The sequence below is a fragment of the Rhinopithecus roxellana genome, chromosome 10 (genome assembly GCF_007565055.1).
Source record: "Rhinopithecus roxellana isolate Shanxi Qingling chromosome 10, ASM756505v1, whole genome shotgun sequence".
NCBI classification, from domain to species: domain Eukaryota; kingdom Metazoa; phylum Chordata; class Mammalia; order Primates; family Cercopithecidae; genus Rhinopithecus; species Rhinopithecus roxellana.
In genome coordinates this window covers 7139017-7166931 of record NC_044558.1, presented here as the reverse complement: position 1 = coordinate 7166931, position 27915 = coordinate 7139017, and the positions used below count along the sequence as shown (strand labels likewise).

Genomic DNA, 27915 nt, shown 5'->3' with positions numbered 1-27915 from the left:
TACTGTTTTCCACAGTGGCTGCTCCATTTTACTTTCCCGCCAACAGTGCATAACGTTCTTATTCCTCCACATCCTCGCCAGCTCTTGCTAATTTCTATTTTTTGATAGCAGCTATCCTAATGAGTGTGAAGTGATAGCTCGTGATGGTTTGGATTTGTGTTTTTCTGATGATCGGTGATGTTGGCCGTGTGTATATCATCTTGGAGAAGGAGCTATTCAAGTCTTTTGCCCATTTTAACATCAATACTCGAGGACTTCTATTTCTGCTCTGCCTATACCCTCAGACATTGGGACTGGCCTGTTTCTGCAGAGGTGGCCAGATCAACCCTGAGCCAGCAGAGGCGGCAGATGCTTCTGCCTCTGGAAATCCCGAAAGTATGCGGGTTACTCTTCCCCACTGGCCGTATAACTGGCACCCCCCCGAACTGCTTAGCTCTGCCCATCCTGCTGTGTCCACCTTGCGATGATTTACATGGATGAGAGCCTGGGTATATTCATTTCTTCTTCCTTCAGTATAAATACATTACCACAAACTTAGTGGCTGAAAACAACAGAGTTTTATTATCTTCTATTTTTGAAGGTCAGATGTCTGAAATGGGTCTGCAGGGCTGCAGTCCTTCTGGAGGCACTTGGAAGACTGTTTCCTTGCCTTTCCCAGCTCTAGAGAATTCCCACATTCCTTGGCTCATACCCCCGCTCCTCTATCTGCAAAGCGAACAGTGTAGCATCTTTTGCTCTCCTCCCCTGCCTTCCTCTTCTGAGGACCCTTGTGATGACCTCAGACCCACGTGAATAATCCCCGCATCTCAACATCCTTAACTTAATCACATTGGCAAAGTTTCTTTTGCCACATAAGGTAACTTACTCACAAGTACCAGGGAGGAGGACAAGCACATGTCTGGGGTTGATGGTCATTATTCAGCCCACACTGGGCCTCTGCTATGTGGAAGGCAGGGGTAAGAGCAGCTTTTGTAGGGAGGGTTCTTACTCTGTGCCTTCCGGACTTAGACTTTACCCTGGGTTAGTAGGAAGAACATCCAGGGATCTGAAGGCTTGGGCTTGACTGTGGTCTGGCTTTGACTGGGCGGGAACCTAGGGGACAAGAGGCTTGCTTTCTCTGAGCTCCTGTGACCTCACCTTTTAAAGGAGGCGGGTGGACCAGGTGATCTTCAGGTCCCTCTGTCTCTGCCATATCCTGGTCTGCTCTCATTTCTCGTGTAGTGTCCTCACATTGCTTTTTCCCATTGGCTGTGGAGAGACCGAGGCTGCCTTGAGGGATAGAAGAGGAAAGTCATGTGAAGCTTTGGGGAAATGGCTCCTGGGCACCAACTAATTCAAAGGAGGACAGGAATAGCAGAAAGGAAGGGCGTGAAGGCACTGCTTTATTGCCCGTCTCCTTCCTCCAGCCCCTACATGAAGCATCCTTGGAACAAACAAATGGAACTACTGCACACCCTGTATGCCTAAGTGGGTCATACATAACTTGTACAGTGATTTCCTATGAAACTTCAATTATCCCCCTTTTCCAGTTCAAACCTGATAAGCTCGAATGTTTGTCAACTGCCAAGCAGATGGAAGATGTGTCTCCCTGTGGCTTGGATATCCTGTAACTCAATATGTGTGGTGACTGGCATGGGCATCCATATTCAAGAAGGGAAGGAGCCTTGCACCCTGGACGTGGCATTAAGGGGCAAGAAAAGGTGTTGTTTGTTCTTTTTGGGACAGGGGGCCAGACTCTCCTCTGGAGCAGGCTGGGAGAAGTTGCCAAGGACAGCTGGCGTCCTTCAGAGGCTGGGGAAGCAGGGGGTGATTCTTGGGTCTCTTGTGTCATTCTTCATCACTTCCAACTCAAGGGAGAATGTTGATGTGAAATAGTTAACCTTTAGTAAGCATGCATTAGTATTAATGCAACCTATTTAATCCTTATTATATTATCCCCGTTTTACCGATAAGAAAGCTGGGGATCAAAGAGGTTAAGTTAACTTAGCAAAGATCACATGGTCAACAAGTGGAGAGCTGAGACTCAAATGGAAATGAGTCTAATGTCTAATTAAATGTCAGATTTCAAAATGCATCTCTTTCTGCTATGCCACATCCTATCTTCTGGCCTCTTTCCTTCATCTAAAACCATTGCCCTTAGGCGTGGAGTGTGGAGCTATGGGTGAAGGAGGAGGCACCGAGCCACAGCCTGGAGGAGGTGATGGCTGCAAACCCCGCACTCTGGCAGAGGCCAGTCAAGCGCTTTGGAATGCCAGGCTGCCTGGAGCTAACTGTGGGCCAATCTTGTGTTGGCCACTTTCGTTTCAGGCCCAAATTTAGTTGCAGACTCAGAAAGAGCAAGGCCCTTAGCCGGGCAGAGTCACCAGAGAGTGTGCGTGGGTATGTGTCTGTGTGGGTGACTGTGCGGCGGGGCCTCTCCTTCCCAGGGAGGCTTCTTGTGACAGGGGAGTATCTTACACAGCCGTGCCTCCCACTCTCTTGTACCAGTGGAGCCCCTGGTAGGCCTGTACCCCGATGCTTCTTGACCACTTGTCCTATGCTAGGCACTGTGGGGCCACATAGTGGAATGAGACAGGGCTCTGCTCTCAGGGTTATGTTCGATCTGGAGGAGATGTTACGTGGATATAAGAAAGGCAGTGACCAAGGCCACGAGCTGCACAGATGCAGATAGCTATGCTTTGTGCCTCCGTGTCCTATGCCGGCAACATGCGTTCGTACGTGTACTTGTGTACCTGTGTGCGTGTACTCAAGGATGACTGTAGGATCATGTGGGTCTTGCCTCCCGAGCCCCTTCCCCTGGGCAGGTGGTGGCTGCTCCTTTCCCCCATGGCTGAGCCCTTTACACAACTGTATGATCATGGATGATCTGGGGCCTGTGGGGGCAGCTTGGTAACTTTTTGTCTCAACTGGGAAGTTGGAGCAGGTATTTGCCACCCTGAGTGTGAGCCCTAAGACCATAGTTTTATGCAGGAAACCGCCCCTCTTTCATGACACTCAGTGCCCAGTGCCTGCAGTTGCAGGCTGCCAGGGGACCACCCAGTAACAAAGCTATGTTGAAGCCATCTGCGTTTCATGCTGAAAGGACATTTGTCTTCAGCACCATACTGAGTGCATAGAGCAGACCAAAGCAGACATCCCGTTTTCCCCAGTAACCTCCGCGTGTGTGAAAACTAGGCGGCTCTCACCTTGAGAAAGCTGCTGCGGGGTCACCCCAGAGATTCCACATACGTGCTGTTTGGTGCCTCCTTGTCTGTGTGTAGCTGCTATTAGCCCCATTTCACAAGTGGGAAAGGCAAAGGCAGGAAGGCTGCCAAAGAGCCTGGTATTCAAGGGAAGCGAATGAGCAGGCCGTTGTAATCCCAGTGGCATCCCTTTCCACAATCTGAGTGCATCCGCAAGGGTTAGGGAGAGCAGCTTAAGAAACCAGCAGACATTTCAGAAGCTGAGCCCTATGGGCGGTGAACATCCCATGCTCAAGGAGTTCCAATGGTCCTAGCCCTGTTAGCCACGTTTGTTGAGACTCAGGGGAGCACCCCCAGTCAGTGGCTGCCCTATTCAGGAGTACTTTTCAGATTTAAGTCTTTATCAGCATTAAGGGAGGAAATTCAGGGGTAGAGGTAGGCGAGTAGAGGGCTCCTCTCTCTCGGGAAGCCTATTTCTTTGGCCAGCATGTCCTGAATGATAAACTTCTCCACCACCCACTAGTGAATTCCAGAATCACCGAATGCCAGAAAAGTGCATAGGACCTTAGAGATCATTTGGTGAACACCCTCATTTAACAGATGAGGTGACTGAAGCACAGAGAGGGAGATAAACTTGTCTAGAGTCACACATCTGCTTAGTGGGAAAGGGAAGAAGAGACTCATGCATTCAGCTCCACTCAAAAAAGTGACTCAAGAGGGACAGCCGACCAGGAAGTGGGAGTGACTGGGACTGTCTGTGCTTCAGGGGAAATGTTGGGGGTTGTGAAATGCAGCCACTCTGGATGGGGCCATGCTGGGGTGCCTACAAGGGCCTTCCAGGTGCTCAGCCCCTCCTGTGCCTCTCCTTCATTGCTGCAGGCCCCAGGGGCTCAACCCCCTTTAACAATAACAAAACGAGACCAATTAATGACTACTTCCCCCTGAGAACTTAGTAGAGGGCTGCACCATGCTAAGTGCTTATAAATGTTTTAAGACTCTTGTCACAACTCAGAGGTATCTAAGTCTCAGAAATGTAAATAAGTTGCCTGGGCTTACAGGGCTAGTACATGGCAATACAGACGGGAACTTAGGGCTTCTGCTTTTGCTGTTAACCACAAGATCACACTATCTCTTCGCGGAGGTGGCTGCTGTAATTCACTCAATGCCCTTGCAGTCCTGTCCCCCTAAAACTCAGTAGTTCTAGATCCTGCACTCTACCTGTCCACTTTTTCTTTCCTGTCTTCATAGACCAGAAGCAGGTCCAATTTGTCTTAAAGGTTATGACCCTCCTAATTCCTATGGGGACATAGTCAAAGGAGAGGAACAGAGATAGGGAGACAGAGTCACAGAGATGATCGAGTGTTACAGCGTTTTTACAGTCCTGGGTTCTGCGCTGTGAGTCCTGACTCCATTCTGAGATGAAAAATGGTAGTGCCATTGACCTCTGCCTTCTGCTTTCGGGCTCTTAAAGATGGACTTCTCCTGACCTCCCCTTCTTCTCCCTTTTGGCCCAGACTTTCAATGCAGTTGAGGCTGCGGGAGAATCCAGGCAGCACCATAAGTGCCCTCGGCCCGAGTCAGGCCATCCGGTGTTTCCCCAGTCCTTCAAGGAGAAGAGGACCCTGGAGGAGAAGGGCTAGGCAGGGTCGGATACCACTGGCTCCAGAGAGTGTCAGAAAAACCTGAGCAGAAAGAAGAGAAGGGGGAGCACAGGACACAGGAAGATGGTAAACAGATGCCCACAGAGGAGGAGAGTGCACGCGTCCTATGGGGACGGAGCGTGGATTTATGATGCCAGAGAAATTGGAAGGTTTAGGAGTGGAGAGGTCAGTCTTAGCCTGGGTCCCACTGGATGGAGGCTGTGTGCTTCTCTCTGCCTTGGTTTCATTATACACCATCCTTGGGAATAATGTCATTTGTCTCTTTACTTAAAATGATCAGGCACTGAGTTGAAATCAGCATTCCTTCAGCAAACACTTCTTTTCATCCTGGCTGTGTGCCAGGCTCTGGGCTAGGCACAGAGCCACGGAGATGAGCACGTCATGGCCTGCCCTGGAGATACTCACAGGTACCCAGAGTGGAGCTTTTGGACAGGAATGAAACTGTGCAGAGATGAGGGGTTGATCTAACTTGCCATCAAACCAGCTCTCGCAGCCAAAGGTCCGATGCCTGATTGTTAACGGTGCTTGAGGAAACTGTTGATATATTTGGAGGTGAGTCTGGTTTTACTCAATTGTGAAGGCATGTTTGTGCGTGTGCACATGTGATTTATTTGATATTTGAAAACAATTTATGACCAGAATTCTTTGCATCCTTCTCTGGGCCTATGTCATGTGCTGAGGGCTCGCCGGAAACACTTGTATAGGGTAGAGACTTGTCTTGCCACATAGCTCTCCTCTGGACTGGCCTGAACTCTATCCTCCCATCTCCTTCCTGAAGGACAGCTTCCAAATGCCTTCCCCTCTGGTTCTCTTTTCCTGAGAAGGACAGACCTCCTGTTTCCTCTTGGGATGTTCTTCCAGGTATTCTGAGTCTCTTTGGCTTTCCAAAAAACATTAAATTGAGATAATTTTTTGTTATGGTAAAATATATGTAACATAAACATGATCATTTTAACCATTTTAAGTGTACAATTTAGTGGCATTAAGTACATTCACCATGTTGTATAACCATCAACCACTCTCTGTCTCTAGACCTTTTTGTCATTCCAAACCAACACTCTATAACCATTAACTCCCATTTTCGCTTCCTCCCTGGCCCTGGCAAACTCTATTCTACTTTCTATCTTTACAACTCTTCTAGGTACCTCCTATAAGTAGAATTATTCAATACATGTTCTTGTGTGTATGGCTTACTTCACTTAGCACCATGTCTTCAAGGCTCATCCATGTTGTAGACTGTAGCAGAATTTTGTTCTTTTGAAGGCTGAATAATGCTCCCTTGTGTGAACAGACCACACTGTGTTTGCCCATCCATTTGTTGATGGACACTTGGGTTGTTCCCATCTTTTGTCTCTTTGCATTATGCTGCTATGGACATGGGTATACAAGTATTTGTTCGAGTCCTGGCCTTCAGTTCTTTTGGGTATACACCCAGAAGTGGAATTCCTGGTTTGTATGGTAATTTTATGTTTAATTTTTAAATTTTTAAAATTTTATTTATTTATTTTTTTGGGACGGAGTCTCGCTCTGTCGCCCAGGCTGGAGGGCAGTGGCGTGATCTCGGCTCACTGCAAGCTCCGCCTCCCAGGTTCACGCCATTCTCCTCCCTCAGCCTCCCGAGTAGCTGGGACTACTGACGCTCGCCACCACGCTAGGCTAGTTTTTTGTATTTTTAGTAGAGACGGGGTTTCACCGTGTTAGCCAGGATGGTCTCGATCTCCTGACCTCGTGATCTGCCCGCTTTGGCCTCCCAAAGTGCTGGGATTACAGATGTGAGCCACCGCGGCCGGCCATGCTTCATTTTTTTGAGGAACTTTCATCCTGTTTTCCATAGTGCTGGCACCATTTTACATACCCAACCAGCAACACATAAGGTTTCCAATTTCTCCACGTGATTGCCAATACTTGTTATTTTCTGATTTTTGGTAATAGCCATCCTAAGGGGTTTGAAGAGCCATCTCTGGCTTTCAGGATTTCCATGTAAATTATGGTAAGCCGCCAGGGCTTTCTGTGTGGCTCTTCCTAGCCGGGGGCCCCTTGGGTTGAACTTGCCCTGTAAACACAGGCAGATTGGAGGCAGCCGCTCAGGATAGCTGAACGTGCTCTCAGGCCACCTCTGCAGCTGGGAGAGCCCAGCCAGTGGGCAGAGCGGAATGGCTGCTGGGCTCCACCTGGTTCAGTCCCTGCTTTGAGATCAGTAGGGAAGGAGATCCAGGCACCAAACAACTGGGAGTGCGGGGCTGAGGCCGGTTGGAGAGGCTGAGGGGAGCAGTGAGATGTCTGGACCAATGAGTTCTGGAACCTGAGCTGTCTGAACTAGAAGGACCTCGTACGGTATCTGGTCGAGCCTCCTCATTCTGTGGAAGAGATTGAGAGTCGAAGAAGGAACGTGATTTGCCTGAGTTCGCACAGCAATTGAGTGATGGGCCTGGGGCTGGAATTCAGATTTACTGACTTTTGGCCTAGTTCTTTTCCCACCGAACTTGGGAAGGAGTCAAGATAACATCACATCTATATGAAGTTCAATATTTACCAAGGGATGACAGCCTCAGGGGAGACTTGCGTATTTTTTCGTTGCCTTCTACCTTCTTGTCTGCCTGCTGTCTGGTGGGGTTTTGTGGGGATTAATCAGATAAATGGCTTTGACTTTTCTAAATGAAAGAAGCATTATATTTTATACAAAGCATCGTTATTAAACGGCCTGTGAGTATGTAGAAATAAGCTGATACTGTTTCTTTTGTCGTGCCTTAGTGAGAATTAGAGACTTCCAGGAGTGGCACAAATAGGCTGTGTGTGGGTACATTTGTGTGTGTAATGTTTTTAGTGTGTACATATGCAGGTGACCCACCTTCCCCATACAGTGCAATCCCCGGACAAGGGAAGAATTTCAGGGCCTTTTACTAACAGAGGATCCTTGGGAAATGCAGCATAATTTTCAAGGATCTCTGGAATTCTGTGTTCTGAATTATCTGGAGAGATCCATTAATATCTGGGTATGGGATATAGCAATTATTTTTAAGAGTTGGTTGCTTACCATGGAAAATGTGCTTCTGGGAAAAAGAGTTTTAAAAACCGGGCTTTCATGTTTTATTTTACTTCATTGAAATGAAGTTCTTCTTGGGTGCCCCGAGGCTTTATCTGTGGAGTAATTTTGACTAAATAATTCTTCATATTCAGGTAGTACTTTCATAGACATCATCCCTTGTAGTCTTCACCATTGTTCTGTGAGGGATGTGGTATCATCTCAGTTTTACAGATGGGGAAACTGAGGCGTGGAGAGCATGCATCACTTGGCACTGGTGGCACTGCTAGCACTGCTCCGGGTGTGAGGGGTGACCGCAGAGCTAGGGCCTGCGTGCTGAAGCCATGTGGCTGTGTGGCTGGGGAAGCCCTCCCTCCCTGGCGCCTGGTTCTGAGGTTATGTGCATGGTGCACCCTGGACCAGGGCGTAGGCTCGCTGCCGCTCACTCCGGGCGCCTAGCCCTGCTCGTGCTTCACGAAGCCGAACGGATAGGAAACGGAATGGTTTTTCAATAAGACGAAAAGAAAAAGGAAAAGATGAAGAGAAAAAGGAAAGGATCTTGCCCGTGTTTCTCAGCTAATTTTCTTCTTTTTTTTTGAGACGGAGTCTCGCTCTGTCGCCCAGGCTGGAGTGCAGTGGCCGGATCTCAGCTCACTGCAAGCTCCGCCTCCTGGGTTCACGCCATTCTCCTGCCTCAGCCTCCCAAGTAGTTGGGACTACAGGCGCTCGCCACCTCGCCCAGCTAGGTTTTTGTGTTTTTTAGTAGAGACGGGGTTTCACCGTGTTAGCCAGGATGGTCTCGATCTCCTGACCTTGTGATCCACCCGTCTCGGCCTCCCAAAGTGCTGGGATTACAGGCTTGAGCCACCGCGCCCGGCATTATCTGCTTTTTACGAGTAAGGAAGCTGAGGCACAGAGAGGCTGTGTGCCTTTTCAAGTCTCACAGCTAGCAACTGACAGAGCTCAAATCTGGATCCATTCTGCCTGGTTTCCAGGTCCGTGCTCCTGAGTGCTAGGCTGTACTGCCTCTCAGCACGTGTATATCACCCTACACTTAAAAATAACACTAGTGTTTCCTTCTAGTCTTTCTTCTATGAAAATAAACATAAAATTGGATGGGGGCAGGGTGCGGTGGCTCACACCTGTAATCCCAGTACTTTTGGAGGCTGAGGTGAGTGGATCACCTGAGGTCAGGACTTCGAGACCAGCCTGGCCAACATGGCAAAATCCCATCTCTAGTAAAAATATAAAAATTAGCTGGGTGTGGTGGCACGTAATCCCAGCCTGTAATCCCAGCTACTTGGGAGGCTGAGGAAGGAGAATTGCTTGAACTCAGGAGGCAGAAGATGCAGTGAGCCAAGATTGCGCCACTGCACTCCAGCTTGGGAGACAGAGCGAGACTCCATCTCAAAAAAAAGAAAAAAAGGCCGGGCGCGGTGGCTCAAGCCTGTAATCCCAGCACTTTGGGAGGCCGAGACGGGTGGATCACGAGGTCAGGAGATCGAGACCATCCTGGCTAACATGGTGAAACCCCGTCTCTACTAAAAAATACAAAAAAACTAGCCGGGCGAGGTGGCGGGCGCCTGTAGTCCCAGCTACTCTGGAGGCTGAGGCAGGAGAATGGCGTAAACCCGGGAGGTGGAGCTTGCAGTGAGCTGAGATCCGGCCACTGCACTCCAGCCTGGGTGACAGAGCGGGACTCCGTCTCAAAAAAAAAAAAAAAAAAAAAAGAAAAAAAATTGTGGTCCCATTGTATATACTTTTGTGGACCCTGTTTTTGCTTAATGTTATACTGTGGAGACAATTTCTATATTCTTTCATATTTTTCAAAATGTAATTTTCATGGCTTCCTAAAATTCTGTCAGTGGATGTGCATTGATTTATCTCACCAGTTCTCCGGTGATGGACTTCTTGGTTATTTCCAGTTTGGTACTGGTATCATTCACACCGTCATGAGTACCCAGGCACAGAGCTTTGCCAGAGTCTTGGATTACTTCTTTCAGGGGAGCTTCTGAGAAGGGTGGTGAATGTTGGAATTTCTTAACGACTCCCACCAGAGTGCTGAACTGCTGTCCTGACACAGGGAACAGACCATGCTTCCCCCAGGCAAAGTTCAGGAGGCTCTGGGAGGGGTTGGGGGCTCAGCCTCCCCCTCCCAGGTGGGGCTGTGGGAGCTACAGCTTCATTGTCCTCACAGTGCAGAACAGAAGGGCACGCTCCACCTCCCTGAGGGTCAGGTCTAGTGGGTCCATGAGCTCTGAGCCTCAGGAACAGGGACAGCTTCTGCTGCTGGGGACCACTGTGCCATCCCACTGAGTCCCGTGACCCACGAGGCTGGGTGTTCAGAGGCACGAGGTGGAGTGCGAGCAGTTACTGCGGGCACGAGGGTGCCCACCCAGTTCGGGGGGTGACAGTGAATACGTAGGGTGACTGAGGGTTAGCTGAGGGAACCATTCTCTTGGATGGTGGCAGAAGGAGGCTGGGGCCACCGAGAATACTAAAAACTGCCCTCGCGAGGTCGCTGCCTCCTGTGTTCTAGTTCTGGTGCCTGGGAAAGCTGTACTCACCCTCTGCCTTTGCCCTCCTACCAATAAAGTGGGCCAGAGCGACAGAACCCCTGCATCATGGGACCGAAGCCCAAGTAATTACTATTATGGGGAAAAAAGCCTTGGGACAGATACATGTTGAGTCATCCTTTCATTCAGCATGTTGGTACGGTGCACATACCATACTCGGGCTGCCCTGGGCTCTGTGAATACGGTGGTACAAAACAGACAAAGGCTTAGGGCTTCCTGGGACTTCCCTCCTGTTGGGAACAAGGAACACATATTCATTTAACCAGTGATAATAGATACATTGAACATATGGCAAACATACTAATTTAAAATCGTGGAAGAGCATCTTTCCCATATACTTCTGCACAGAAACCTTTGAAGGCCAAAATTAAAGTTCCGTAAAGGAACTTCCATGTGGCCAATGTGTTTTGATTGCCTCCTGGCAACACCAGACTAGGATTTGAGGCCACAACGCTGTTTCCTGCTCGCAAGGAGCTTGTGAGTTGCTGGGAAAATAAGAGAAGGACCCTAGTATTTGAGTTGAATTCATCTCAGGCGTTCAGCAGCCGAAGGAAAGGGGAGGCTGAGCCAGTGGCTGGGTTCCCTCAGTGTGGTGCCTGGCTGCTGGGGCATTCTTCCCCGCCGTCTGCACCCCGTCTCTGCTCCCCGGACATCAGCAACCTGAAGGATTTCTCCTTTTTGTAGAGGGCTCTCTGTCTTCAGGCAGGCAGATTATTTTATTTTATTTTTTATTATACTTAAGTTCTGGGGTACATGTGCAGAATGTGCATGTTTGCAACATAGGTATAGACATGCCATGGTGGTTTGCAGCACCCATCAACCTATCATCTACTTTAGGTATTTCTCCTATTGCTATCCCTCCCCTAGCCCCCCACTCCCTGACAGGCCCCGGTGTGTGATGTTCCCCTCCTTGTGTCCATGTGTTCTCATCGTTCAACTCTCACTTATGAGTGAGAACATGCGGTATTTGGTTTTCTGTTCTTGCGATAGTTTGCTGAGGATGAGGGTTTCCAGCATCATCCATGTCCCTGCAAAGGACATGATCTCTTCCTTTTTTATGGCTGCATAGTATTCCATGGTGTATATGTGCCACAGTTTTCTTTATCCAGTCTGTCTTTATGGGCATTTGGGTTGGTTCCAAGACTTTGCTATTGTGAATGGTGCCCCAGTAAACATACGTGTGCATGTGTGTTTATAGTAGAATGATTTATAATCCTTTGGCTATATACCTAGTAATGGGATTGCTGGGTTAAATGGTATTTCTAGTTCTAGTTCCTTGAGGAATCGCCACACTGTCTTCCACAATGGTTGAACTAATTTACACTCACCAACAGTGTAAAAGTGTTCCTATTTCTCCACGTCCTCTCCAGCATCTGTTGTTTCCTGAGTTTTTAATGATCGCCATTCTAACTGGCATGAGATGGTATCTCATTGTGGTTTTGATTTGCATTTCTCTAATGACCAGTGATGATGAGCTTTTTTTTTTTTATAGTTGATGCATAAATGTCTTCTTTTGAGAAGTGTCTGTTCATATCCTTTGCCCACTTTTTGATGGAGTTATTTATTTTTTTCTTGTAAATCTGTTTAAGTTCTTTGTAGATTCTGGGTATTAGCCGTTTGTCAGATGGGTAGATTGCAAAAATTTTCTTCCATTCTTTAGGTTGCCTGTTCACTCTGATGATAATTTCTTTTGCTATGCAGAAGCTCTTTAGTTTAATCAGATCTCATTTGTCTATTTTGGCTTTTGTTGCCATTGCTTTTGGTGTTTTAGTCATGAAGTCTTTACCGATGCTAATGTCCTGAATAGTATTGCCTAGATTTTCTTCTAGGGTTTTTATGGTTTTAGGTCTTACGTTTAAGTCTTTAATCCATCTTGAGTTAATTTTTGTATAAAGTGTAAGAAAGGGATCCAGTTTCAGCTTTCCACATATGGCTAGCCAGTTTTCCCAGCACCATTTATTAAATAGCGAATCCTTTCCTCATTGCTTGTTTTTGTCAGGTTTGTCAAAGATCAGAGGGTTGTGGATATGTGGCATTATTTCTGAGGCCTCTGTTCTGTTCCATTGGTCTATATGTCTGTTTTGGTACCAGTACCATGCTGTTTTGGTTACTGTAGCCTTGTAGCATAGTTTGAAGTCAGGTAGCATGATGGCTCCAGGCTTCTTCTTTCTGCTTAGGATTGTCTTGGCTATACAGGCTCTTTTTTGGTTCCCTATGAAATTTAAAGTAGTTTTTTCCAATTCTGTGAGGGAAGTCAATGGTAGCTTGATTGGGATAACATTATATCTATAAATTACTTTGGGCAGTATGGTGATTTTGATGATATTGAGTCTTCCTATCCATGAGCATGGAATGTTTTTCCGTCTGTTTGTGTCCTCTCTTATTTCCTCGAGCAGTGATTTGTAGGTCTCCTTGAAGAGGTCCTTCACATACCTTGTAAGTTGTACTCCTAGGTATTTTATTCTGTTTGCAATTGTGAATGGGAGTTCACTCATGATTTGGCTCTCTGTTTGTCTATTATTGGTGTATAGGAATGGTTGTGATTTTTGCACACTGATATTGTATCCTGAGACTTTGCTGAAGTTGCTTATCAGCTTAAGGAGATTTTGGGCTGAGACAATGGGGTTTTCTAAATATACAATCATGTCATCTGCAAACAGAGACAATTTGATTTCCTCTGTTTCTATGTGAATATCCCTTTATTTCCTTCTCTTGCCTGATTGCCCTGGTCAGAACTTCCAATACTGTGTTGCATAGGAGTGGTGAGAGAGGGCATCCTTGTCTTGTGCCGGTTTTCAAAGGGAATGCTTCCAGCTTTTGCCCATTCAGTAATCTCTCCTGCCACACTAAAAGAGTTGAAATGCTGATTTTCAATAAATGTGAATTAACACTCAACTAGGGCCTGTAATTTAGGTTTGCTATCACCAGGTGGTGATAGCTGCTTTAGTTCAAGTAGGAAGAGGTCGTGACTTCCTTCCTCTCCATGCTTGGAAATAAGTGGAAGAAGCGTTTTATGGCAAAAATTATGGCAATTTGTCATCTTTAGCTGAAGGCCATGGCTTAGCTGTGGGTCTCTCAGTTTGTTTTCTTCCTTCTGGTCTCTGATGTCAATATGAGAGCCCTTGAGTGCCAAGGGTGTGATATCAGGCTCCTCTCGCCAAAGCGGTGTTGGCCTTGAGGTCATCGCAGGTGGTTTGCTTCTGGGGGTTCCTTACGAGGCTTCCTTTTCCTTTCTCTACGTTCTTTCGGCCAGCTGTCCTGTAAAGAACAGAGAGCAGGGTGTGGTTTGCTGGATCACTAGCAGGTGTGAATGCTGTAGCTTTTCCGCTTTTCCCATTGGCTTGGGCCTCTGAAGTGCTCCAGGCTCTTTGCCTTCTCCTGCCTTCATGCAGTCATCGGAGGCAGGTGGGTTGTAGGATAGAAAAGAGACAATTGTATTTGAGGGAGTACTGGTCAGTTGGGTTGGGGAGAGAGCCGCAGATGTCCTGGCGCCCTCACAGTCTCCTAGTTTTGGAGTACATTTGACTGCTGTGGTCATGGGGCCTCTTCTGGGCACCCCTGCCTCTCATGAACTGTGTCTGTAGCAGGGTAGGGAAAAGGAAGGCGGGCAGAGTGACAGAATGCTGCTGGAGATGGTGTGAAAATAGTTCAGGTAGGAGGAAGCGCAGTCAGATGCGTCTCGGCGGCGGGTGCATCGGGAAACCACTGGGCGCCCACCCTGGAGCGGGTTTCCACCTGAGCTGGGGAGTCCTGAAACCAGTGGGCACCCACCCTGGAGAGAGTTTCCACCTCAGCTGGGCATCCTGAAGCCACTGGGCACCCACCCTGGAGCGGGTTTTCACCTCAGCTGGGCGTCCTGAAGCCACTGGGTGCCCACCCTGGAGCGGGTGTTCACCTCAGCTGGGGAGTCCTGGGGATTTCTCTTGCTTAGGCTGGAGGGGAACGCCAGCTTCCCCATTTGCCCATTGAGAAGAAAGTCATCTCTCATTTATGTCATGAGAGTATTAGATACTGAAAAAGGACTTTTGGTTTCTACATTGTTTGTTGGATCTTAGAATCTCTTATGCTTTGAAAATACGTCTTTTTGCATAGGGTGGTTAATTCCTGACCAGAAAATCCACCCACCCATCAACATCTGAATTCATTCTCGATTGCCTTTTTAAAAAGTTTTTCCACAATTTTGAATTCAGTGCTCTGCTCGTCATCTTCCTTACTTCTCACACTTCTTCGTCACCAGGCTCTTCCCACAAGGACTTCCTCTTAATACAGCACAACCTGTGTTGCCGTGTGGGAGCCTCTAGCCACATGTGACTATCTAAATGTACAGTAATTGAACATTAAGTAAAATTCAAAATGCATTTTGGCAGATGTGCTAGCGGCAGTTCAGGTGCTCAGGAGCTGCGTATGGCCGGTGGCTAGGGCTCTGCAATCCAGCCTGGGATGATAGAGCGTTTCCATCGCTGTAAACATTGTATTGGACGGCGTTGCTATAGACGGGTCTATATATCTCGGTCAGGGTTCAGGCCTGTCACAGAAACATCTGCAGCCATTTTTGGAGGAAGGACACTCAGTACAGGAATGTGGGGGTTTATACAATAATTGGAAGTGCTTCAAGAGCAGGCTTTAGGCTGGGTCTGTGGGAACGATTCCCAAAACAACGCTGCAGAACACACCCGCCGAGGAAACTGCAGCTCAGGTACAATGATGAGGCTGGGGGACCTGGAAGCCACTGTGCCAAGGACTGGCTCTGGGATCACACCACCTTATGAATGACCCAGGAATCAGGAAACCACTGGCATGGCCCTGTCAGCTTGTTACCTGCAAAATAGACGCCTCCCCCACCTGACTTAGTTTTGATTCAGTTCTTGATTGGCGAACGTTGTGTCGGGATTTCTCACTCCAAGGGAGGTTGGGAGCCGTTGTGTTTAGCCCTCTAGCTCCTGCGGTCCAGCGGGCACAGTAGGAGGAGGGTGGAAGAGCTGCTGAGACCGCCAAGTTTACCAGCCTCTCACCCACCACATGGTGCCCAGCACACGCCATCCTTCCAGAGAAGTGTGCCATTGGGCTTGAGATGACAATTATAAAGCTGGGCCTCGGCCTATCGTCTGAGACCAAGAGACGGTGTCCTCTTTGTTCACGTCCTCCAGCTATCTTTAATAGATAGAGAAGATTAATGGCCCAGCTTTCTAGTCACTGGGCCTTTAGTGGGCAGAGAAAGTCCGGTTTCTGTTCCGGGTTGTCTGCTGTGCTCTTAAAGGGAATGTAGGCCCCTTGTCACTACAGCAAGATGATAGACTGCGAGAGTCAAGTGGGCTTCTAGGTGACATGCTGGCCTGAGAGAAGGCATTCCCTTTGCCCCACGGAGATTGCTCAGTGGTCAGGACTTCAGGGAGAAATTCATTGGCAGTTCTTCCCTTTCTCGGTGTGAGCGGCAGGCTGCGCGCCCTCTAAATCAGTCTGGGTGTCTGTGTCTGCAAAGGTGGAGGAGTGACCTGCCTTTGTGCTCACAGAAGGCGCCAAGGCCAAGCAGGGGGACTGCTGCTGAAGCAGGCTGGTCGCCTCAGACCTTTTCCTACACACGGCTGATTGGGGGGTCCCTTTCCAATGCCAGGGCTGTTGGGCATGTTTATTCAAGGGTGGTATGGAGGCAGGGAAGTGGGGAGAACACTGGCAGCTGTTTGAGTTCTGCTTCTTTGGAGTAGAGGCTTGAAGAAGGGATCACCTGAGACCAAACCTGAACTGTGAGAAGGGATTGCCTAGCAAAGGGCAGAGGGAAGAACATGGAGACATTGTAAGTACATGCAAAGGCACTGTGGCAGGCGAGAACTGAGCATGTCTGAGGCATGAAATGAGCCACTGTGTCAGGAGTGCATTGGACCAGGCCCAGAGGGGAGTGAGGTGAACTCAGAGAAGTGGGCCAGGGCCAGTCTGTGCAGGTGTTGTAAGCTGTCACAAGGAGTTTGGATTCTGAAGGGATCGAACTAGGGGAATGACGGGGCCCAGTTTACAAGTTCTGTTTCTAAAAGGTGACTTTGGCTGCTGCGTGGAGATTGGCTTGGGGATGGCCAAGAGTGGGCTGAGGGAAATGGCGGGGGACTACTGCAGCACTTCTGGGCAAGAAACAGGTAGTGGCCTGGACTAGGATGGACGTCTTCCTCACCGCCTCTTTCCTCAGAACTTCTGCCCCGTGGTTACATCCAAGAAGTCAGTAGAAGAGCACGTGGCTTGAGAATAAGCGCCTTCTTTAGAGATGGATGGACTGACTCCAGACAGTGTCCCTGTAGTCCACCTTTATCTGTATCATGACAACAGTATGATTACAGTTGTTAGCAAACTGTTGAGCATTTTCTGGGATACGGCCCTGAATCAGGTGCAGAAATAGAGATGGATTAAAGAAAAAAAAAAAAACCAATTGTTTCATCACTGAACACTTTCCAAGTCCCCAGCACCAAGCCCCTTACTCACAGGGGACACCCAGGAAGCACATGCCACTGACTCCTAACTTGGACTCCTCACTTGGACCCTTGCAGAGCAGAATGACACGAGGCTGGCCAGACTGTGCTGGGGTCCTGCCTTCCTCCTGGTCCCCAGCAGCAGCACCTGGGTGCAGGAGGAGAATGCAGAGGCTGTCTTCAGGGGAGCTGGGCCATTTGACAGGTGGGAGACATTGTCTTATGTCTGGGGATTAGGTCACTGCTGGGGGGCACCTACCTATTGGTGTGTGGCTTGATCTTCCAGACAGCTGCTCAGGGCCTTGTTCAGGGGTGGGAGCATCGGTGGAAATAGCCCAGTCAGGCAGAGCCAGAGCAGACTTAAATGGTGGCATCCTTTCAGCTGGCAGCCAGGAGCCTGAGCTTTGAATCAGGCCGGGCGCGGTGGCTCAAGCCTGTAATCCCAGCACTTTGGGAGGCCGAGACGGGCGGATCACGAGGTCAGGAGATCGAGACCATCCTGGCTAACACGGTGAAACCCCGTCTCTACTAAAAAATACAAAAAATTAGCCGGGCGAGATGGCGGGCGCCTGTAGTCCCAGCTACTCGGGAGGCTGAGGCAGGAGAATGGCGTAAACCCGGGAGGCGGAGCTTGCAGTGAGCTGAGATCCGGCCACTGCACTCCAGCCCGGGAGACAGAGCGAGACTCCGTCTCAAAAAAAAAAAAAAAAAAAAAAAAAAAAAAAAAAAAAAAAAAAAAAAAAGAATCAGCTTTCTAATTTGAAAATGGATCTCTTTGCATTGGGTGGTGATTTCGTGCTAACAAAAGCCATCAGGGACACAATGCTGCCTGCCTTACCTTCATGGCACCACTCTGGATTCAAAACATCAAGCCAGAGATGGGGATTTTCCACTCCTGGGAGCTTTGGGTAGTTGTGCCACCCTGTTGTGGGTGACCCGGAGATACTCATGGAGCATTTCAAGTGCTCAGGAGCCACATATGACTGGTGGCTAGGGTATTGGACAGCCTAGGATGATAGAACGTTTCCATGACTGTAAACATTGTATTAGACAGTGTTGCTATAGAATGGTCCGTGTGTCTCAGGTCAGGGTGGGGATCTACCGCAGTGCGTGGGGAAAATTACTTGGAGAAGGGAGGCCTAGGCCCAGAGGTGGCCAGTCCCGAGAGGCCATACCTGTCTCACCTGTGTGTGGCTCCGCGTTCCTGTGCAGGGCCCTCGTCATGTCATAGGACCGCAGCAATGCTCAGAGCTGCCAGGACCAAAATAGTGTAGGTTGTTTTCTTGGCCTCTGGCTAGGGAGAGGTTGACATTCCATTTTTCCCCATGGGCTGGTTCCTATGTGCTTTCTCCAGATGGTGTGCTCCAGAGAGGTCCTTGCGCTCTGGGAATGGTTTACAATATAAATAAGGTCCCCCATGGAGTTTTGGGAGGGCTCAGAAGGCAGCTCACCAGGATGTGGTTTTCAGAGCTGCCCCGGGGCTCTGCACAGCCAGCTGCCATCTTGGAAGCTTCTACCTCGTGCTCTAGGAGGTGCACCTCACGCAGCTTTTCTGGGTGGTGCATGTGTTCTCAGGCTGGGGCTTCCTGCCCTCTTTCCAAGTGTTGTCCCCAAACTCCTGGGACTCTTGGGACTGGTAGCCTGTATGAGAGGGGGAGATTAAGGGCAATGCATGGGGGTGAGTACAAAGATTAAGGTCTGGGGACAGTCATCTCAGGGGAGGCGTGAGCTGAGGAGGGCTTACAATGAGTGACTTGGGGTCTGGGAATGCCAACAGTTGGGGACAGGGCAGCTTTTATGTATCTGAGGGAAAAGGAGAAGTTAGTCTAGGAACTAAAATAGTCTATTAAATTTTGTCAGTGCCAAACAGAGAGTCTAGGAAGAAAAAAATTATATACCACAGACTGAATGGAGCAAAATTAGAGTTCCAGCCTTCTCTGGCAAGCCAAAGAGGCAGGAGCTCGGTGGCTCCAGTGCAGCAGATGGAAACAGGGGCGCTTTCCACTTTTGCCTAAGAGGCGGCCCAAGGTTACTGCGGGGGCAGGTGGCGTAGTGGATGCTGTCACGTGGAGATCATAGTAAACAGAAAGAATGTTCTTGGGCTCAGAAATCCAGCCCCTTGTATCTCGAGGCCTGGAGAAGCCCAGGAGGAGGTGTGCACCTTGTCTGTCACCATATACACGAGCACGTGTGTGCGTGCATGTGGAGTGTGTGAGAGAGGGCTGAGGAGGCAGGGGTAGAGTCTAGCAGCTCACTGTGAGCCCTGTGCCTGCTGCAGCAACCCTCCGTCGCCCATTCTGTGACCTTTAGTGAGTCAGACACTCCTTTGTCTTCTTATGTGTTAGATGGAGACACGCATGCTCGCTGGGTGTTCAAGCAGTTCTCGTGCTTTGGGTGCCTTTATTAATTCAAATGCATTCTTTATGTCTTTTCCTGCTGGATCTTGTGAGAAAGGTTAAGGTCCCAGCCTTACTGGGGTCTTCCTCACTTTAGGCTTGGGATCTACACAGCGAGTGCAGGGAGGACAGGGACGAGTTACGGGAGAGATGAGACGTCTCCTGGTGGGGAGTGTCACGTCCTCCTTGAGCCTGATGTTCTGGTTAATGCAGTTTATCCCTGGGACAGAGAACAGGAGGAAGGTGAAGGGAATATATATGGTTAGGTGAGAGTTGGTGTCGCATTGAGAATGTGGCTATGAATTGGGTATGGCAGAGAGGTAATTTTCCAGGCCTTGAGGAGTGGAGGCGGGGCTGTAATGCTACAGGGGCCAGATGGAGGTAGAGCAGGTGGCAACTGTTGTGGGATAGGAGGCAGCTGACCAGCTGGTCTCCAAGAGGACCTGAGGGGTCTTCTTGGGATCATGCAGGGGTGGTAGCTATGTGGCATGAGTGATGCCATTCCCTGCCCTTTGTGCCCGTGGCGGACAACACTAATCTTTCATCCTCAGAGTCCTTTAAGTATATAGCATTTTGGACAGTGATGTCAATCAATTGGCATAAAAGTTGAAACTTATTGTCTGTCACTGGTGTGATGGAAAGGATATAGACTGGAGTCCAACAGAAATGACAGCCCCACCAGGTCCAAGCTTTGGGCACCGACCAAGCATATTAGGTCGTTTTTTGGTTGCAAGGGACAGAGAGCCATTTCACATTAGCTTTGGCTAAGTTACTTAAGTCACTTAAACATCACGGTGGGTGGGGGAAAATTACTTGGAGAAGGGGAGGCTCAGCCAGCCTTGCAGTACAGCCCTAATGGAGGTCAGCCCCAAGAGGCCACACCTGTCTCACCTGCGTGTGGCTTAGGGAAGGGCTAACTTCAGGTGTGGCTGGATGAGGAATCTGGTGAGGTTGCTGGGGCTCTGCCTCTGGGGCAGACTCTCTCTAGGTGAAAATGTTCACATGGCTAAGCCGGGTCGTGTGCTCTTCACAGGTTCCTGTGGGGACGGGGTGGAGGGGGTGGTGATAGGTTCTAGAAAGCAGGTCACATGGGGAGCAAAGTTACCTTGGAGGTCAAACATAGAAGGATCAGTCCAAGGTGAGAGTTGGGGAGGTGGCTGGGAGAGGCACCAAGTGTTCATCTGTGTCTTAGTCACAGGTGAGGAGAGGGAGGGGGTCAATCAGGTTGAGCCAGCAGCCTTCAGATCCAGTGGCTTCCCCGGAAGACCTTGTGCACATGGAACACAAAAGGTCGCTGTGGGCGGCCTCGGAGGCTGATGTGTGTGCAACTGGTCTGGCTGCTCCGGCCACAGTCTCCTGGGCAGCTGAGGTGGCCTCAGATGCCAACCTCACTGCCCACAGTAGCACCCTCTTCTCTGCGGCTTTTCTTGATCCCGCGGCACCTGGCCAATTGACTAGCGGTACCACGTCTCAAGGTCACGCGTGTGTTCTGGGAGATTCAGGTTTGGGCCAGGCTGAGCTGATCGCTTGGCAAACCTTACAGATTCTAGAGCGAGGCATCCAGCCTAACAGGCCAAAGAGTGTTTGCCAAGCATATGTGCTGTCTTAGGGACAGTCTCAGAGGCTTCGTTGCCTAGACACCGGAGCAGGGCAGCTGTCCCTGTACAGGTTGGAGTCCTGGGTTACACTGGTTCCAATCAGGTTTCCTTCCTGACATTGTCCCTCTCCCCTACCCCCATCAACCCCCGCCACTCACAGCTCCCTTTCCCAGATAGCAAATGCTGTCTAATGAATCACCCCAAAACAAAGTGGCTCACAACAGCAGACACCCTGTTATTGCTTAGTCTCTGTGGGTCAGGAGTTCAGGAAGTTCTTGTGTGGGTCAGTAATTCAAAAAGTTACTGATTTGGGGCAGTCCTGACTTGGGGTCTCTCCTGGGGTGGCGGTCAGATGGTGACTGGAGCGGCTGGGCTGGCCAGGACTCTCTCTTGCCACATGGCCTCTCTGTTGAGGCTAGTCTGGGCTTCCTCACAGCCTGGCAGCTTAGGGCTGAATGGCTGCCTTGTGTAGGGGCTGGCTTCCTCCAGGGCGACCATCCGGAGACAGTCAGGGGGGTGCAATGTGGCCTTTCTTTTTTTAAGCTATCCTTGGAAGTCACATGGTGTCACTTTTGCTGTACTTCATTGGTAAAACAGTCACCAAAGGCTGACCTTATTTCAAGAGGAGGGCGTAGATCTTTCTCAGTGAAAGGGATGTCAGATGTGAAGGGATTTGTTGACATGATTTAAAACCATCACAGCTCCCCTAGCCTATCCCTTCTGGTCAACCAACACTTAAAGCCCAGATGGCTTTGAGGTAGCTGGATGTGACCTTACTCTAGTGCAACCTTCTCACTTTATTATATTTATTTTTGTTTATTGGAACTCAGGTGCGGAGAGTTGGGTGAATCATACTCTAGTTCATTGTACCTTTTCATCATTGATTCATGCGATGACCTCTCACATTCACTCACTCATTCATTTATGCTTCCTCCTTGCCCCCATATCTTACTCTCATTTTCCTCCTCACCGTCCTTAAACAGTCATTCTATTCGATTTCATGAATATCCTTTCGTTTGCATGTGTTCTTAAAATACATATTTTAATTTGCAGGTAATGTGTTGTGTTTTATCTGTTTCTGCTGAGGTCCATACGTGCTGTCATGCACGGATCTCATCTCTCGCCCACCTAAGGTGAGGCAAGGAGACTAGAGCGGAGTGACGTGCCCAAGGTCACCCAGCTGAACCAGGACCGGAAGGATCCTGGCCCTGTTCCCTCAGCATCTCACACTCATGTTTCCACTGTGCCACCTCCTAACCACCTGCAATAGCTTGAAATAAGATTTTGAAAAAATTGTGAATCTGGGGTCCAGAGAGTGTCAGAAGTGCTCCTATTTTCTATGTAGTCACTGTTGTGTTCTTTTCTCTTTTGCCACAGGTTCCAACTATGGGAGCCCACGCCCCGCCCATGCCAACATGAATGCCAATGCGGCCGCGGGACTGGCCCCTGAGCACATCCCCACCCCGGGGGCCGCCCTGTCCTGGCAGGCGGCCATTGACGCAGCCCGGCAGGCTAAGCTGATGGGCAGTGCTGGCAATGCGACCATCTCCACAGTCAGCTCCACGCAGCGGAAGCGACAGCAATACGGGAAGCCCAAGAAGCAGGGCAGCACCACGGCCACACGCCCGCCCCGAGCCCTGCTCTGCCTGACCCTGAAGAACCCCATCCGGAGGGCCTGCATCAGCATTGTCGAATGGAAATATCCTTTGTTCGCTGGGCTGGGCATGTTCCTGGGACCTGCACCCTGGGGCCAGCCCTCTGAGGCCTACAGCCTGGGCCACAGGCTGTGTCAGCGGTGCTGGGCTACAAACGGGGCCTTGGGCCTACTGCATCTGCATCACTGGGGTGCCATGAAATGCAGAGTTCTGGGCCCTGCCCTAGACTTGATGAATTAGAATCTCTGGGGACAAGGCTCAGCAATCTGCTTGTATAATAAGCTGCCTGGATTGGTTGTTTTGTTTTGTTTTTCATAGAATAAGCAACATTTGAGAAAATGAGCCTAAGAAGTTATGAAATATCATCTCCTGTAGCTGAGCTTGCCCAGGGGCCCACTCATGCCTTGGGGTAACAGTCGTTAGTTACATGCTGCCTCATTCACTTCTCTCCCCTCTGTGCCGTGGCACTGGATGGTTTCATGGCCTTCCCTCTCTCTAGGGTAAAGGGGCTCAGGAGATGCAAGAGCAGTCGTGGTCAGGGCCCCTGGCTCTTGGCTCAAGGGCCCCGAAGCAGTGGTTCTCAGCCTTGACTGCACATTAGAGTCTCCTGGAAAGTTCTAACAAACTACAGACCACTCAGTTCCACCTAGGCATAAAAACAAACAAAACACAACAACAGAAAACTCTCTGGGTAATTCTAACGTGCAGACGAAGTTGAGAACACTGTCTGGAAGTGTTCTGTCTGTCCATGTGGAAACAAGTGAGTGGGTCCCTCAGAGACAGTGGCTTTAAAGGGCTGGGCTCTCACTGGGGAGTTACAAGCGCCTTACTTCATCAGGATCCTGGGGCTGTAGAAATTGGGAAGGAACTTTAAGCGCTGAAGTTCCACCCCCACTTCCACCAGTGATGAAACTGAGCCCCCCAGGAGAGGCTCTCCAGGGTCCTGTGGTCAGGAACAGATGGGACTAGAACCCTGGTACTGACTGTGGGAATTTTCTTAGTAAGAATTCACCCAGGCAGGACTGCCATGTCTCTCAAGGGCCAGGATGGGAGCATTAGGCTTCATCAATGAGTTTCTGCGGAAAGATTTAAAAGTCTCAGGTACTGGTTGAAAGAAGATAGCCCACAGATAAAAGAAAATTTCTGTTGAGACAGAGATGTTAGTTCTATAAATGTTTGAAGCCAGGTGCTGTGGCTCATGCCTGTAATGCCGGCACTTTGAGGGGCCAAGGCAGGTGGATCACCTGAGGTCAGGAGTTCGAGACCAGCCTGGCCAACATGGTGAAACCTCGTCTCTGCTAATAATACAAAAATTAGCCAGGCGTGGGAGCACAAGCCAGTAATCCCAGCTACTCGGGAGGCTGAGGCAAGAGAATTGCTTGAACTCGGGATGAAGAGGTTGCAGTGAGCTGAGATCATGCCACTATACTCCAGCCTGAGCATCAGAGTGAAACTCTGTCTCAAATAAATAAATTAATAATAATAAATAAATGTTTGAGCCCCTCAACTTAAAAGTATTTTAAGAAAATGCATTTTAAAACAAGTGGCTGCAGCTGCCTGGCTGGCCTGCCTGAGTGGCCAGGTCTGGTTTTGGTCCCCAGGGGACTAGGCGGGAGGCTTGGTCTTGGTCAGCCCTGTAGGACGGCTTGCATAGCTGTTCATGGTGGAGTCAGGGAGTGGGAAAACTGAGGGCCCTGCAGGTCAGACACCCCTGACAGAAGGGCAGCAAGGCCCAGAGAAGCCAAAGGACTTGCCCCAAATCACGCAGCTGGCGACTGACAGAGCTGGGTTTCAAATCCAGGTTCCCCTAACCCCAAAGTCCATGCATGTCCCATACCCTTTGCATCCATAGTACTAGGCAGGACTAGGCAGGTACTAGTAGATATTAGGTAGAACCAGTTAGGTACTTGGGAGGATGTTCGGGGGCTGCAGTCCGGGTGCACTGGGACATGCTGGACCTGGATCTGGGCCTAAAACCTCCTCCCTGGGTGCTGTGGCCACTCCTCTGGGGGAATGTGCCTTCCCACCTGGAGGAGAGGAGGAGAGCCCAGCCTTAGCAGTGCCAGGTGGGTGGCATTCCAGGATTGCTTGGGAAGAGTGGCTGGACAGGGAAGGAGAGAGCCTGGAGTACTAGCCAGCCAGTTCTTGAAAAAGTGGCATCTGACACTGTCATTAGGAAGGAAAAGCAGTTTAAAAAGTAATCTGGGCCTCAAAAGGTGACACGGAGCACTTCCCAGGGCTCACCTGGTGACACGGAGCACTTCCCAGGGCTCACCTGGGTTCTCTGCTTTTTAGCCGGTGGCTTTTCTTCTCTGCCTGATTGGTTTTTACACATGATCTTCTCTGGCATTAGCCCAGTGCCTTTAGCAGAAAGTGAAGGATGGATAGATGGATAGTCTGAATGAGCGGAGGAGAACTGATAGTACTAGAAACCCCAAGCTCAGCTGTCCCCCACGGTGGTGGAGGCAGTGAGGCGACATTTTGTGGGTGTGTGTGCACGGGTCTGGCTTGGCTAGGTTGTTGCGTCCTTGTCCCGATGGGGAGAGCACAGGCACCAGCTGATGGGAATGAAATTGGCCAGCCTGTGGGCTCAGTGTCACTTTCCTAAGCAGGCGAGAAAAGGTTTGGGAGGCAAGAGGTGGTGCAGCAGGAGGGCTAAAAGAACTGCCTACAAAGCCTTCAAGGTAACTTTAGAGTAGATCAGTATGGAGTAGTCCTTAACACTGAGAGTGCCTGAGCTTGGAACCCATCCTACTACTCGCTCTGTGACCTGGCACAAGTTAACATCTGACCCTTCTGTGCCTCAGTTTTCTCATTTAGAAAGTGGTGATCACAAGCGTACATTCCACACAGGGCAATTCCATAGGGGCATAAGAATGTGCCTGGCACTGAGCAAGCTCTTGGCAGAGGTCAGCTTCTGTCCTTACTGTCACCGGCACCAGCATCAGCATCTGTCTCCCATCATCACCACTTGTGCCTCATCCAGCACAAGGACAGCAGAACGTAAAAGCTTAGTCAGTCAGTCTGGGTTCCGGTCCAGGCTCTGCTGTGTGCCAGCTCGGGGTCTTGGACTGGCTGCTTTACTTTTCACACCTGCAAAGTTGGGAGATTGGCGGGTCCACTGTGTGGCATCTTTTTTGATATCAAGGTGGACACAGAAAATGTTCTGCAGGAAAATGGATCCTCAGAAGTACCCACAGGGCTAGGGAGACCAGTGCTAAGATAATCACTCGGGTTCCTCCCAGTTCACAATTCTGTGACCCTGGCCCAGGGTTGCTGGTGAACACGTCAGAAGGCCGTCTGTGGCAGGGGAGTGAACGCTGGACTTGGTGATTGGGAAATCTGGGTTCTAGTCTCAGCTGGTCACCAACCTGCTGTGGGGCCTTGGGAAAGTTTCTCAGGCTCTCTGGGCCTCAGAGTGTTAGACTGAATAATCTCTAAGGTCTCTTTCTGCCTCAGTATTCACTAACTTTGTGAGTATGGATTTCCCTGAGAGAATTATGGTGGTCTCCTCACCCCGGATCTCCACCCTTCTCTGTCTTCCTCCTCCTGTGAGACTCCACAAACTGGGCAATGGGAGCGGGGTAGGTGGGAATGGAGCTGGAAGAGCATAGACAGGCCCTTCCATGGAGGGTGTGGGGTGGTCCCGTTGGAAGGGGTGTTATCACATTAGCTGATTTTTCTCTTGAGAGTGTGTCCTTCCCTGAAAATGTGATGAAGAAGTCAGGGCGTGGGAACCTCTGCCTGCACTGCTCCTGGTGAGGGAACCTTGGACTGTCCCGCTAGAGCCCAGCACACACCAAGGAAAAATCAAGAGGTCTTGGAATTAAAGCTTTGCCTGCTGAAGCAGGACCTCTGCAGACCAAAGGGGTTTCTATGCTGTCTGTGAGACTTAGCCTTAAAGAGGAGACAGCCTTCCTTCCCTATACTCACTCAGGACGGACACCCTGCCATGCTCTTGGTGGTCTTCAGGATCTCTGGATCCTGTCAGAGAATGAGAAGAAATGGAAAACCACTCTTAACTTTAGTTTAAAAGATTAAAAATAAAATCTCCAAATGTCAATGAAACCCAGGGGAAGTCTCTCTGTCTTAGAATCCCGTTCCACCCATGTCCCCTGTTCCAGGTGGGCATGGGCCCACAGGCCGCTTGGTGTAAGCCGTGAAGAAACGGGGTGCTTGGCACAGGCCATGCTCTTTAGAGGCAACCCCAGGCACACATGGGGAAGAATGAAGACCAGTGCAATCCAAATAAATAAAAGGAGGGGAGAAAAGTTTTTAGAACTCTGTGTTTACTCTGGCACGCGACTGGCCTCCACTGCTTTTGACATATTAGGGAAAATGTTGGCGGGGACCCACTAGCAGTACTTAAAAAGGCATATGTTTCTTTTCAGAATACAAGGGGCTTGGAATGCATTGTTTAAACAAAATTCTTATGAATCTTTGATTCACTTGAAAAAATACGTACATGTATGTTTGTTTCACTTGTACTTTCTGTGGCATTAACTTCCTTAACTCCCTTTCTCAGACCATTTGAAATAATTATTTTACTGACTATTTTTGCCAATTGTGTGGCCTTAGCGATCTATATTCCCTTTCCAGAAGATGATTCCAACGCCACTAATTCCAACCTGGTAAGTCCACCATCCTCAAGTCTCTGCTTTTTCACTCGATGGAGAACTGCGTTCAGATCACATAGATTCATGAAATGTGGGAGAGAAGTGAGCCATGTGTTTGGCATGTACAGAAGCCCTGCAGAGCTCACATCCCGCGTGCTATTTTACTCTTGATTCAAATCAGCTACCTGTCTCATCCCGGCCTGTTTTCCAAAAGAATATTCCGGTTAGGTGGTGGTGAGCTCTGTGTGTGTGTGTGTGTGTGTGTGTGTGTGTGTGTGTGTGTGTGTGTGTGCATGTTTAGTAGCAAATCCCATGACTGCTACAAGATGTGCTGCAAAAGTTGTGAGTGCAGGTGTTTGCTGCAGCAAACACCTATTCTTGGGTTGTGTGTTGTATTAACTTTGAATGTCTTTGTTCCATTGGTGGGGTTTTCTCAGGTGATCTGGAGCGTTGCTGCTTGATAAATAATTTCTAGGAAGCTTTTAGGAACGTTTGCTTTTGCAGCCAAGATGTTATTATTGAGTTAGAAAGGCTTTCTTTTATTAGGAAAGGCGGCTTTCCATTTGGATTGTTGAGGGGCCAGCTCTGGCAATTTGGGGTTAGAATTGGTCCATGGAAAAAGTGGAGAGAGTGTTTACTTTTGGCTGAGCTTGAAGTCATTACAAAGACTTTTGCTCCGTCTGGGCATGTGCGGAAAAGAGCTCTGGAATGCAGTTGGCAAAATTGGGGCACTCCAGGATGCCTCTACGAAAGGCAC

General features: G+C 49.4%; 1 protein-coding gene across 7 annotated transcripts in view; it reads left to right on the top strand.

Moving 5' to 3' along the window:
* CACNA1C (calcium voltage-gated channel subunit alpha1 C) overlaps positions 1-27915 on the top strand; it is a 647971-nt gene that overhangs the window by 37759 nt on the left and 582297 nt on the right. For all 7 annotated transcript variants that reach the window (XM_030939233.1, XM_030939228.1, XM_030939229.1 and 4 more), the window contains exons 2-3: positions 22265-22586; positions 27068-27173. In XM_030939233.1, coding sequence (XP_030795093.1) covers positions 22265-22586; positions 27068-27173 — 428 coding nt within the window. The remainder of the gene's footprint in view (positions 1-22264; positions 22587-27067; positions 27174-27915) is intronic.